Source organism: Sphaerodactylus townsendi, linkage group LG07 (assembly GCF_021028975.2).
Source record: "Sphaerodactylus townsendi isolate TG3544 linkage group LG07, MPM_Stown_v2.3, whole genome shotgun sequence".
Classification (NCBI taxonomy): Eukaryota; Metazoa; Chordata; class Lepidosauria; order Squamata; family Sphaerodactylidae; genus Sphaerodactylus; species Sphaerodactylus townsendi.
Genome location: NC_059431.1, coordinates 24802132 through 24813350, shown reverse-complemented (window position 1 = coordinate 24813350; position 11219 = coordinate 24802132). Strand labels below are relative to the sequence as shown.

The 11219-nt window shown below is 46.4% G+C and overlaps 1 protein-coding gene across 2 annotated transcripts; it reads left to right on the top strand.

The window, feature by feature from the left end:
• The first annotated feature begins 285 nt into the window (after positions 1–285).
• TMEM267 (transmembrane protein 267) lies at positions 286–10987 on the top strand. 2 transcript variants are annotated; one of them, XM_048502775.1, is made up of 3 exons: positions 286–421; positions 4653–5040; positions 9657–10987. In XM_048502775.1, exons 2-3 carry the CDS (start codon positions 4729–4731, stop codon positions 9990–9992), a joined length of 648 nt encoding a protein of 215 aa, XP_048358732.1. In that variant the 5' UTR covers positions 286–421; positions 4653–4728; the 3' UTR covers positions 9993–10987. The 2 variants fall into 2 exon arrangements, with proteins under 2 accessions (XP_048358732.1, XP_048358733.1); XM_048502776.1 differs by lacking the exon at positions 286–421 and adding an exon at positions 1146–1193.
• Positions 10988–11219: the final 232 nt, after the last annotated feature.

Genomic DNA, 11219 nt, shown 5'->3' with positions numbered 1-11219 from the left:
TGGACTACAATTCCCATCAGCCCTGCCAGCAAGGCCATTGGCAGGGGCTGATGGGAATTGTAGTCCATGAGCATTTGGAGATACACAGGTGGCAGACCCCGATCTAGAATTAGCTCCTATCCTTTGGAGGGGCTTGGGAGGGCTGTCTTGTGTGGAGATGTGAGGGGGTAATTATTGAACCAGCTGATGTCACGCCACACGCAATCATACAAGCACGTGATAAAGCGCTTTATTATTTTAAAACAGGACAACCGCTGAGAGCCCATCAAGCACCAAGCAGCTGAGGCGAACCATCGCTGAAAAGGTGGAGGGGCGAAGCCACCTTTTATTTCAAAAAAAGAGAAGCCCAGAATGCTTAGCGCTCGCCGGTGGGCGGGGCTAGAGCGCGAGCCCGTCATGAGCGCCGGGTGGCGTCTCACAGGTGAGCGGGGCGGTTGGGGACCCTGTTTCGGGGAGGGGAGGATGCGCGGAGGGCGGGATTTGGCAACGACCCTAGAGGGGAGTCCGAGGGGATTTGGGTGGGCGAGTCTTGAGAGGGACGAAAGGCGTCGGGGGGGGGGGGGACGGGACGGGAGAGCAGCGTGGGAGAGGCTGGGTATGGCGGCGATAGTAGGATATGGACGGCAAGGTTACAGGCGAGGTGGCTGCCCGATTGCTTTCTCTCTCCACCTTTCCGCCGCCTATGGAGGCCATTCTCTCCCTCACGCAGAATTTCTGTGTTTTTAATCGGGATAGGCAGGAATTCAACGGGGGAAGCTTCCCCATATCCTTTGTTAACAGAAGGGGGTGTTGTTAAAGCAGTGGAAACGATGCCAGCGGAGTTGCCTCTTGCAGCAAAGCAAACATCCAAATCCAGCAGTCTAGTGGTGCCTGAAAGACCTGCCCATTTTTCAGTTCCGATGGAAGCTTTAGTTTTCTGGGCCAACATTGAAAAAAACTAGGAGCTTTGAAGCCTCACAAGACTCCTGTTTACCCCCCTGGGCACTTGGTGGCAGCCTTTCTTGCTGCATAATATGTGCATGTGCCCTACAAACCTTGGCAAAATCTTCTCATCATGCTGGGATGTAGAAAATGCTAGAAAGCTTCCCTTCCCATACAAATGACAATTTTGGCTGAACCCTTAATACGCAAGGTAAATGGTGTTGGAGCCCCTATATGTCGTAAGCGTGCAAAATTGACTAAGGCTTATTCTGGTCAGTAATTTCGGTTGCAACTAGACTTAGCTTTCCAAGGTTTTGAGTACTGCTTTTTGGGTCACCTTGTACAATACAACCTACTCAGGTTTCTCCGATGGGGTTGCCAGCTCTGGATTGGGAAATTCCTGGAGCGGGGGGGGGGGGGGGGGGAGAGCAGCGGAGGAGGCAGGCTCCACAGGGATGGGATGCCATAGAGCAGTGATGGCAAACCTTTTTGAGACCGAGTGCCCAAATTGCAACCCAAAACCCTCTTATTTATCGCAAAGTGCCAACACGGCAATTTAACCTGAATAACCCTCTCGAGCAGGGGCCAGCCTGCTGTAGCCTCCAGCAAGTCCCACATCCGCCTCTCTGCGCCTCTCTAGCATCGTTGCCATCTCTGCCTCCCCCCCGGGCAATAGCCCCCTGGATCACAGGCACGAGGCCCACCAGCCTCCCTGCTTGCTGTGGTGCACACACATCAAGTTCAGCGGCCCAGGCCAGCCTAGATGTGTGGTGGGGGGGGCGATTCCCCCCCACATGACAAACTCTGTGCACGCGTGCCCACAGAGAGGACTCTGAGTTCCACCTCTGGCACCGTGCCATAGGTTCGCCATCACTGCCATAGAGTCTAACACCCATTTTCTATTGTGAATTCTCGAGGATCTGATCTCTAGTCTATAGATTAGTAATTCCAAGAGATTCCAAGCCCCACTGGAAATTGACCATCCCTGTTCTCTGGTAAAAATAACCTAGAATAAACACGTTGGCTCTGGCTTTTGACTGCTTGCTATTATAAAAAGTGAGGGGTTTTTTTTAAAAAAAAGGTCATGCAATCCTGCATCTGTCCAGAACTAATACACATTGTTTTGTGCGAGACTGCTTTCTGTGTATTAAACTATGCACAGAGATAGGGATGCATTAAAATAGGAAATTAAATGCTGACATGTACTGTTTTACATTAGCAAATCTAACATACACCTTCAGTTTCTGTCACCTGTAGTCATGTAGCCATGCATAGTCCCAACATTTTGTTGCTGCTGCTACGAAGGTTTGTGAAACAGCTGAAATATAACTTCATTGATACTCTGACCCTAGACAGTATAATTCCAAATTCGTATTCCTATGTTGCCCCCCAGTAGTTCCCCCCATTTCTTGCCACTTTTTCTGATTTCAGTTTTTTTCTACCGAGACTACAGTATTTTAACTGGGGGAACACTGACTCCTTGCCTGTTTCTTTAGCTGCCTCCATATTCTCCAGTTTACTTTTAAAAAATGCTGCTGCCTTTAGCCTTTCATTTCAGCTGAGAAAAGACATCTGAAGGCTCTTTTGGCCTAAAGTTTCTTCAGCAAATATGGAAATTTGTCTACATCTACATCCCCAGCCATTGTTCAGATTTTCTCATCATTCTAGCTCAGGGGTAGGGAACCTTTAACACTCAAAGAGCCATTTGGACCCGTTTTCCACAGGAAAAGAAAACACTTGGAGCCGCAAATAATTTTCGACATTTAAAATAAAGATAACACTGTATATATTGGGTTTTTTTAACCTTTTACTCCACTCATTCTAAGAAGCGCATGGATGCGCCCGCCTCTGCTCGCCGGCCTTCTACTTTCGCCCGGCAGCTTGCTTGCCCCGCCCGCCCCTCACCACCGCTTGCTCACCCCGCTCACTTGCCCGCCGCTTACCTGCTTGGCTTGCCAGCCCGCCCGTACTTGCCGCCCGCTTACCTGCTTGCCTTGCCGCGCCAGCTCACTTGCCCGTAGCTTACCTGTTTGCCTTGCCGTCCTGCTCACTTGCCCCCCGGCTTACCTGCTTGCCTTGCCGCCGCTCACTTGCCGCCAGCTTACCTGCTTGCCTTGCCGCTCACTTGCCCGGCTTACTTGCCAGCCAGCTTACCTGCTTGCCCTGCCGCCAGCTCACTTGCCGCCAACACCTGCTTGCCCTGCCAGCCCGCTCACTTGCCCGCCCCCTTACCTCCTTGCCTTGCCCGCCCGCCCCCTTGCCCGCCAGCTTACCTGCTTGGCCTGCCTGCCCAGCTCACTTGCCCTCCAGCTTACCTGCTTGCCCTGCCGCCCGCTCACTTTCCCCCCCGCTTACCCGCTTGCCTTGCCGCCCGGCTCACTTGCCGCCAGCTTACCTGCTTGCCCTGCCATACGGCGCTCCACTTGCCCGCCCGCTTACCTGCTTGCCCTGCCCGCCCGCTCACTTGCCGCTCCGGCTTACCTGCTTTGCCGCCTTGCCTCAGCCCGCTCACTTACCGCCAGCTTACCTGCTTGCCCTGCCGCACCAGCTCACTTGCCAGCCTCACTGCATCTGCGCCTTGCCTGCCCGCTCACTTGCCCGCCTCAGCTTACCTGCTTGCCCTGCCGCCAGCTCACTTGCCCGCCCGCCACCTCTTGCTTGCCTTGCACCTCGCTCACTTGCCCGCCCTGCTTGCCTTGCCCCCCGCTCACTTGCCCTCCCGCTTACCTGCTTGCCTTGCCCCCCCGCTCACTTGCCCGCCCGCTTACCTGCTTGCCTTGCCCCCCCGCTCACTTGCCCTCCCGCCCGCCTGCCGCTCACTTGCCCTCTTGCCTTCTTCAGCTTGCTCGGGCCTGGCTCACTTGCCCGGCTCACCCACCTGCCTGCTTTCGTCCCTCGCTTGTTAAGCCCCGCCCTTTCGCCCATGCTCGCCCCGCCCCTCATTGCCTGCTTACCTGCTTGCCTCGCTTGCCCGTCCGCCCCCGCTCACTTGCCTGCCTGCCCTTCCCCCCCACTTGCTTTCGGCTTGCTTCCTCGCCCGGCGCTCTGTCCTCTCGCTCGCCCCCTTACCTCTTGCCTTTAATTTCTGCCCAGGCTTGCCCGGGAAGGGGCAGCCAGCAGGGAGCCTCACGAGAAGCCCCGAAGAGCCGCATGCGGCTCCCGAGCCGCGGGTTCCCGACCCCTGTTCTAGCTGTATCTAAAGAAGTGAGTTGTGACTCACAAAATGCTAATACCCTGCCAGAAATTTTGTTAGCTTTAGGTGCTACTGGACTCTTGCTCTTTTCTACTGCTCTCAAGCATCCAGGGTTTTTTTAAAACAACAACAACAACACTCTCTTGGAGTGCTCCATAGCTCTGAATACAGTCTTTGAAGCTTTTCCCCTGTTTTGTTTGGTACAGTGTGGTTGTTAAACTGGTTTCGAGGTTACTTGCTAATTAACAGCCAAGATCAAATGTGCCTCACATTTTTATTATCTTCATAAAGCATGTTGTTCTGTGCTGCTTAATATTGCAAGCCCAGATTGTTTGATAACTTCGTGTGCTGATAGTACTGTTTTTGGAACATCAAGAGTTACAGTGTGATGTTTCTCTTTATGCATATACAGATTTAGCTTTTTAGAAAGTGCTCATATTTATTAGGACACTAAAAACTACCATCGCTTTGTTCTTTTGAAGAGAGATTTTCTACGCTAATAAACCCTCTAATTAAGTTTTCTCTATGCTAATTACAGAATTATTGAAGATTTAACAGACGATGGGCCATATGTACCCTGACGGCATTTTATATTTAGAGACCTGTTGCTTGCTATGGCATCTGAGACTGAAAAAGCCAATGCTCTTCTCCAGTCATTCAGCACAGCTTCTGTTGTTTCAAGCCTAGGACTGGGGATTTTCTGTTTTGCAGCAGATAGATTTCTACAGTTTTCCTTCATTCAGCAAAATGACTGGTTGCGGGCACTCTCTGATAACACCGTGCATGGTATTGTGGGTTTGTGGTCCTGGGCAATAGTGATTGGACTCAAGAAGAAAAGTGATTTTTCAGAGGTGATTTTTGCTGGTTTCCTCTCATCTGTGATTGACATGGATCACTTCATTCTAGCTGGCTCATTTTCGTTAAAGGTAAGCAAAACCACAACTTAATGATGTGAGTACTACTGAACATATACACACCTTTGTTCACGCTACAGATTAGTGGAAATAAGGAGGTTTAATATTGCACAGAGGTTTTTAGGGAAAGTCTGTGGATAATCTATGAGATACCAAATGTTAGGACAACCCAATCCAGAGGGAGGAGAATCCCCCTCCAGAGTTGGCACACCCCTATGCTGGCATGAGTGCTCACTGCACTGGCGCAAGCGGCAAATGCTCCATCAGAGGGGCTGGCCCAAAACACTGCAGGGGTGAGATTGACCTTAGTTGGCTTTTCCAGGCTGTGTGGCTATGACCTAGTAGTTTTTGTTCCTAACATTTTGCCCGTACCACAGTGACATCTCATGGTGACATTTCTCTGAAGATGCCAGCCATAGATGCATGCGAAACATTAGGAGCAAAAACTACTAGATCACAGCCACATGACCCAGAAAACCCACAACAGCCAGTGGATTCCGGCTGTGAAAACCTTCAACCAAATGAATTTTACTTTTAGCACTCCATTGTATAAAAAGACCTTTCTCCCATATGTTTAATTTATCTCTCTTTGTAAAAGTGTTTGATTTTCTAAAAGAGGAGAAGGTATGCTAAATTGTATACATTAGCTCTCTCAAATTTAAATGATTGTCAACCAAATGACATTGATACTGTCATGTCTTATCTATTGCCAGTAGATGGCACACTTCACAAGGAATATAATTACATATGACATTTGCCTAGTCTGAATCTTGATACATTGTTTCTGTCTTAAGCCCAAATACCACGTTTCCTCGAAAACAAGACAGGGTCTTATATTAATTTTTGCTCCAAAAGATGCGTTAGGGCTTATTTTTAGGTGATGTCTTATTTTTTCCCATGATTTTGCGCCCCCCATATGACCAGATCAGCTGGGGAATCTATAACTAGGGCTTATTTTTGGAGTAGGGCTTATATTTCAAGCATCCTCCAAAAATCCCGAAAAATCATGCTAGGGCTTATTTTCAGGGGGAAAGGGTATGCATGTTGACTGACACGCTAAAGTAATTTTTTTGGGTTTTTTATTTCAGTTTTTCTTATGATGTGTGTGTATATATTCATAGCTATTTTCTCCTTATTTAAATTGTGATCTGATGGAACAAACCAAGCCTGCAGCTGTGGTTGCAGAGAGGTTACTGTGTTTGTCTGTTGCGGTAGAAATGAACAGAAGTCTTATGGCATGTTAAAAAAAGAAAATGATTTTATTCCATCATAAACTGTTGTGCACTGAATCCAGCTTTTTCAGGTGTTACAAAACGATCATGGCTGCATTTTATATAGGAAGTGTGAAGGGCTGGGGAAATTGCAAGGACGGGGATCATAAAATGCAGGAAGTAGTAAGTGAAATGTGATTATGTAAAATTAAAATTTCATCCTATATTTCCTCCATTATATGGGCCCTTGATACTGCAAGTTTTCTTTTTCACACCTACATAAAATAATATTATCATGGATAGAACTCTCACCAGCTAACTATATGTGTCCCTCTGGGCCCGGATCTCTGCTGGTAGAGCCTGCGTACATGTACACAGCAGGAAAATATCTCCCTTGCTGGCTACCCAGTGAGTTTGTCTTTTCACAGCAACCATAAATACTCTCCCATTTCCAGCAAAGTAAGGTGATCAGCATCATTACAATGCTCCTTATTAACCCCACCAAAACATACAGTTTGACACAAATATGAGCATCCTACAAGAATGTCTTGCAAAATAGTGTCTATAGGGAAAAATGGCTGTCTTTATGATACAAATATATTCGGCTTTATTGACCTCAGGTGAGTGAAAAATAGCTAAACAAAGAACAAAAGGTGAGCTCTTTTTTGGGGGGGGAGGGGGAGTTATCCTTAAATCTTTAACCATATATCTTTAACTCAGTGTGTGTGTGTGTGTTTTGAAGCCTTGCGTGTTTGTTTTTTGAGTTCTTGAGAAGGCTTCTGTTTGTGTGTGGACTTTGGTTTGTTTTTTGGCTGTGTGCTTGCTTTGATTGTATATTCCTGCATGGCATGGGTTGAACTTGATGACCTTTGTAGTCTCTTCCAGCTGTATGATTCTATGATGCTATGTCAATGTTAAATGTAAAAATAAACATATCCATCATTTTGGAAAATGTACTACAGGAAGTACACTCCAAAATTGGAATTTCTAACCAAGAAAATTTTAAAGAGATAGAAACGTACACAATAAAACACTGTGTACATGTATATTTTTTGTGGGGGTGTTTTGTAGATTTGTGTCCCAGATCCCAATCAGACATTATAACTACTGCACCACACTGGCTTTGTGAATAAGGTTGCTTCACATCAGTTGTCCAGTTCCAGGTAACCTTTGTGAATAAGGTTGCTTCACTCCGGTTCTCCAATTCCAGGTAGCCTAATTGGAATAGTACAGAAACTGATTGTTCAGGATGCAAATTGAGTCCATTAATTATTACATTATGCACCAGTGACTTTACAGCCCTTTCTGTTAACTAATACAAAAATATGAGGAATCAGAGAACACACCTTTTTCTCCGGTTCGTGCTAGGAATTGCTTAGGATCTCTTCTGGGAAAACAGCAACTTTTGGCTGAAGGTGGAGCAGAGTCCTGGTTTTATGGCTCCAGAAATACTGGGTTCTGCAAACTCTCCTCTTAATAACATGGTTCGATAGGAAATCCTGGAGGTTGACATGATCACCCTGTCTCAAAATAATTGAGTTTTTGATCAGCCGAGATCTTCATACAACATATAGGCCATTAAAACAGTATTTGTTTTAGCAGAGCGTGAACCAGCATGGTGTAGTGGTTAAGAGCAGCAGATTTTAATCTGGAGAACTGGGTTTAATTCCCCACTCCTCCCCAAGAAGCCTGCGGGGTGACTTGGGCCAGTCACAGTTCTTTCAGAACTCTCTCAACCTCACCTACCTCATAAGGAGTCCATTGTGGGGAGAGGAAGGGGATTGTGATTGTAAGATGCTTTGAGGCTCCTTAAGGTAGAGAAATGTGGGCTATAAAAACCAGCTCTTTTTTCTTCAGAGTTCACAAAGCTGATGCTGGAATAATTTTTCTTAGTCTTTAAGGTGCCACAAAACTCCTATCTGTATCTTTAACTAAAAGTTGTAACTGAACTGCGAATATATAGACTTACCTTTGAAAACAAGAAGCAATTTTATTATATACTGTGTGCATCAGTTGGTTACTGCTGGGTGTAAAGATCTATTTTCTTAGAATTCTATCCTCAAAAGTGATCTATCATATCCTCTGATGTTTTATGTCTGTTCTCTACTACTTGAAGCTATATGCTTCCAAACATAGAAGTTTGATTAACAACCAGTGATGATCCATAAATCAAGGTTCAATATTAGAAATTTTTGCTGGGTCCATTTTTCTCTGCTAGGCAGTAGTATTCTTCAGTGTCCCATCTGATTTTCCCCAGGAGGCCTTAGCTCCCAGAGGAGAGGAGTTTCTTGCATCTTGATCTTCCACAGTCTTTCCTTTGTCTTGGTGTATACCCTTCCTCTCTCTGGGTCTGAGGACCTGGCAGAAGAGTTGTCCTCATCCTGCTTACGGGGACATCGATACCCCTTTTACGGGCAGGGCTGATCTCTCCATCTTCCCCATTCACTAGACACTCAGCACTTCCTGGTCTGTCTTCTCTTGTCCAAACAGCCAGCCCAGCACACAGCCCCAGAGGATTTGCCACTTTGAGCTGCATCCAGTTGCCGGGGCAGCAGCCCTTGCCAACCAGTTGACTGGCAGACTCTTCTGCCCCCCTGCGTTAGCATGGCTGTGGGTGGGTGTGCTCACTCACTGTGTCAGGAGCCTGGACGGCATGAGTGGACCACACCACCGTCGTCACTGTTATTTGGGGAGAGGGGACACACAAACACCAGGATAGCAACTATGCAACTAAGGTAACATCTTACAAATGGTTTCATGTATCCCACATTCTGCAGCACGTCTTTGATCATTTTGATGCACACATTTTGCCAGTCTTTTGGAAGCTGGAGTTATAAGTTATGTTCTCCAACCACTCAAATGCAGAAATGAAACGCTGGTATTTCTGCTTCAAAATCTCCCAGGTGTGCTTGAAATAGGTAGAATGCCCTGTCATAGAGAGAGGTGGTTACCCAAGTAGATGCCAAGTATTCTTCTGTTTCCCGTAGCCAAGCAATCCAATGAAACAACATAATTATTTCAGCCTGTGAAACAGTTGGCCCAACTGAAATAGAGTTGCTGTGACATAGTGGTTAGAGTGGCTTAGGATTTGGCCCACTGTGCCAGGAAACTCAGGGAGTGGCCTTGGGCTACTCGTGCTGAAGCTTACCTAACAGGATTGCAAGGATAAAATGACAAGGGGGGGAAAAAAGAATGCCACCCTGAGCTCTTTCAAGGAAGCGGGGAGGGGATAATAGTGTGCTAAATAAACAAATGATGTGGAGATAAATGTGTGCTTTTAATGTGTAGACATCATTGGAGCCCATTGGCCCATAGGAGCCTCAAATGGACAAATGAGTTTTTTCTAGGGTGTCTGTACAAAAATTCAGGTTGGTAAAAGAGTTATAAAATAGCAATTGTGTTTTTTTTCCCCTTCAGGCTGCTCTGACACTTCCACAAAGACCATTTCTTCATTGTTCTACTGTGATTCCAGTTGTTTGCCTGATGCTGAAGTTTATTATGCATCTTTTCAAGCTGAAGGATTCCTGGTGTTTTCTGCCCTGGATGCTGTTTATATCGTGGACTTCACACCATGTTCGAGATGGAATTCGTCACGGCTTGTGGATTTGCCCATTTGGAAATACCGGGCCCTTGCCTTACTGGCTTTATGTGGCAATCACGGCATCCTTGCCTCATTTCTGTTCCTTTGTCATGTACTTAACCGGAACAAGGGAACTGATGTCTATAAAACATGGGATTCATATTGATGTCTAAGGATGTTGCAGATGGTTATATTTGCATTGCTGAAATAATTCCCTCAGGTGTTCTCACATCTTAACTTGAAAACACGTTGCTTGTTATAGCTGTGATTCCCTAAAGCTACTGCCACATAAGATAATGTTTTGGGTTAATGTTCTAGTTAGCATATTCCTCCAAATCTTCTTCTGCAGATTCTTTCTTTTGTGGATTCCCAAACAGATGTCAGTATTTTGTAAGAAAAGAGTAACAACTGCTACTTCTAGATTCCAGTATAGTACCACCTTAGAGACCAACAAGATCTTCAGGTCATAAGCTTTTGCTAGACAAAGGGAGCTTTGTTTCTTGAAAGGTTACACTCCAAAAATCTTCTTGGACTCTAAGGTGCTACTGGACTTGTATCTGGCTGTTCTGCTGCAGCTCAACAGAGCTACCAGCTGAAATTGGTATTCCTGTCTACCTTCCTCTCTCTGTAGTCCGCAGTGGCTGAATCAGCCCCAGGATTTTCAATTCTGGTTCCACAAAACAGGAAAGTACTTCAGTTTCCAAAATCTCTGGCCTTGGAGATTATAGAAATGGGTCCGGGTGGTGGGCAGAAGGAAAGGAAGTTGTCAACCTCTTGTCCCAATCAAAATTTATCTTGTTACGGCAAATACAAAGAGTGGAACAAATGGGAAGCATGATGTTCACTTCTTTTTCTACTGTTAATGCCAGAGATGTGTTAGTGGTTTCTAGAGCACGTCCTTCTTCAGCCTCCTCTGCAGTATAAATTTGACTCAGTCGCTTATCACTATTTATATTTCTGTCTTCTGAACTCTTTGGTTGTCATATTGAAGATGTATAGTATACCATTTAGGTCTAAAGGAGCAGCAGTCTAAAGGAGTATACCATTTAGGTCTAAAGGAGCAGCAGTGGCATAGTGGCTAAGAGCAGTGGCTAAGAGCAGGTGCACTCTGATCTGGAGGAACCGGGTTTGATTCCCAGCTCTGCCGCTTGAGCTGTGGAGGCTTATCTGGGGAATTCAGATTAGCCTGTACACTCCCACACATGCCAGCTGGGTGACCTTGGGCTAGTCACAGCTTTTCAGAGCTCTCTCGGCCCCACCCACCTCACAGGGTGTTTGTTGTGAGGGGGGAAGGGCAAGGAGATTGTAAGCCCCTTTGAGTCTCCTACAGGAGAGAAAGGGGGGATATAAATCCAAACTCCTCTTCTTCTTCTAAAGACCAATGCAAATGCAGCGCTGCA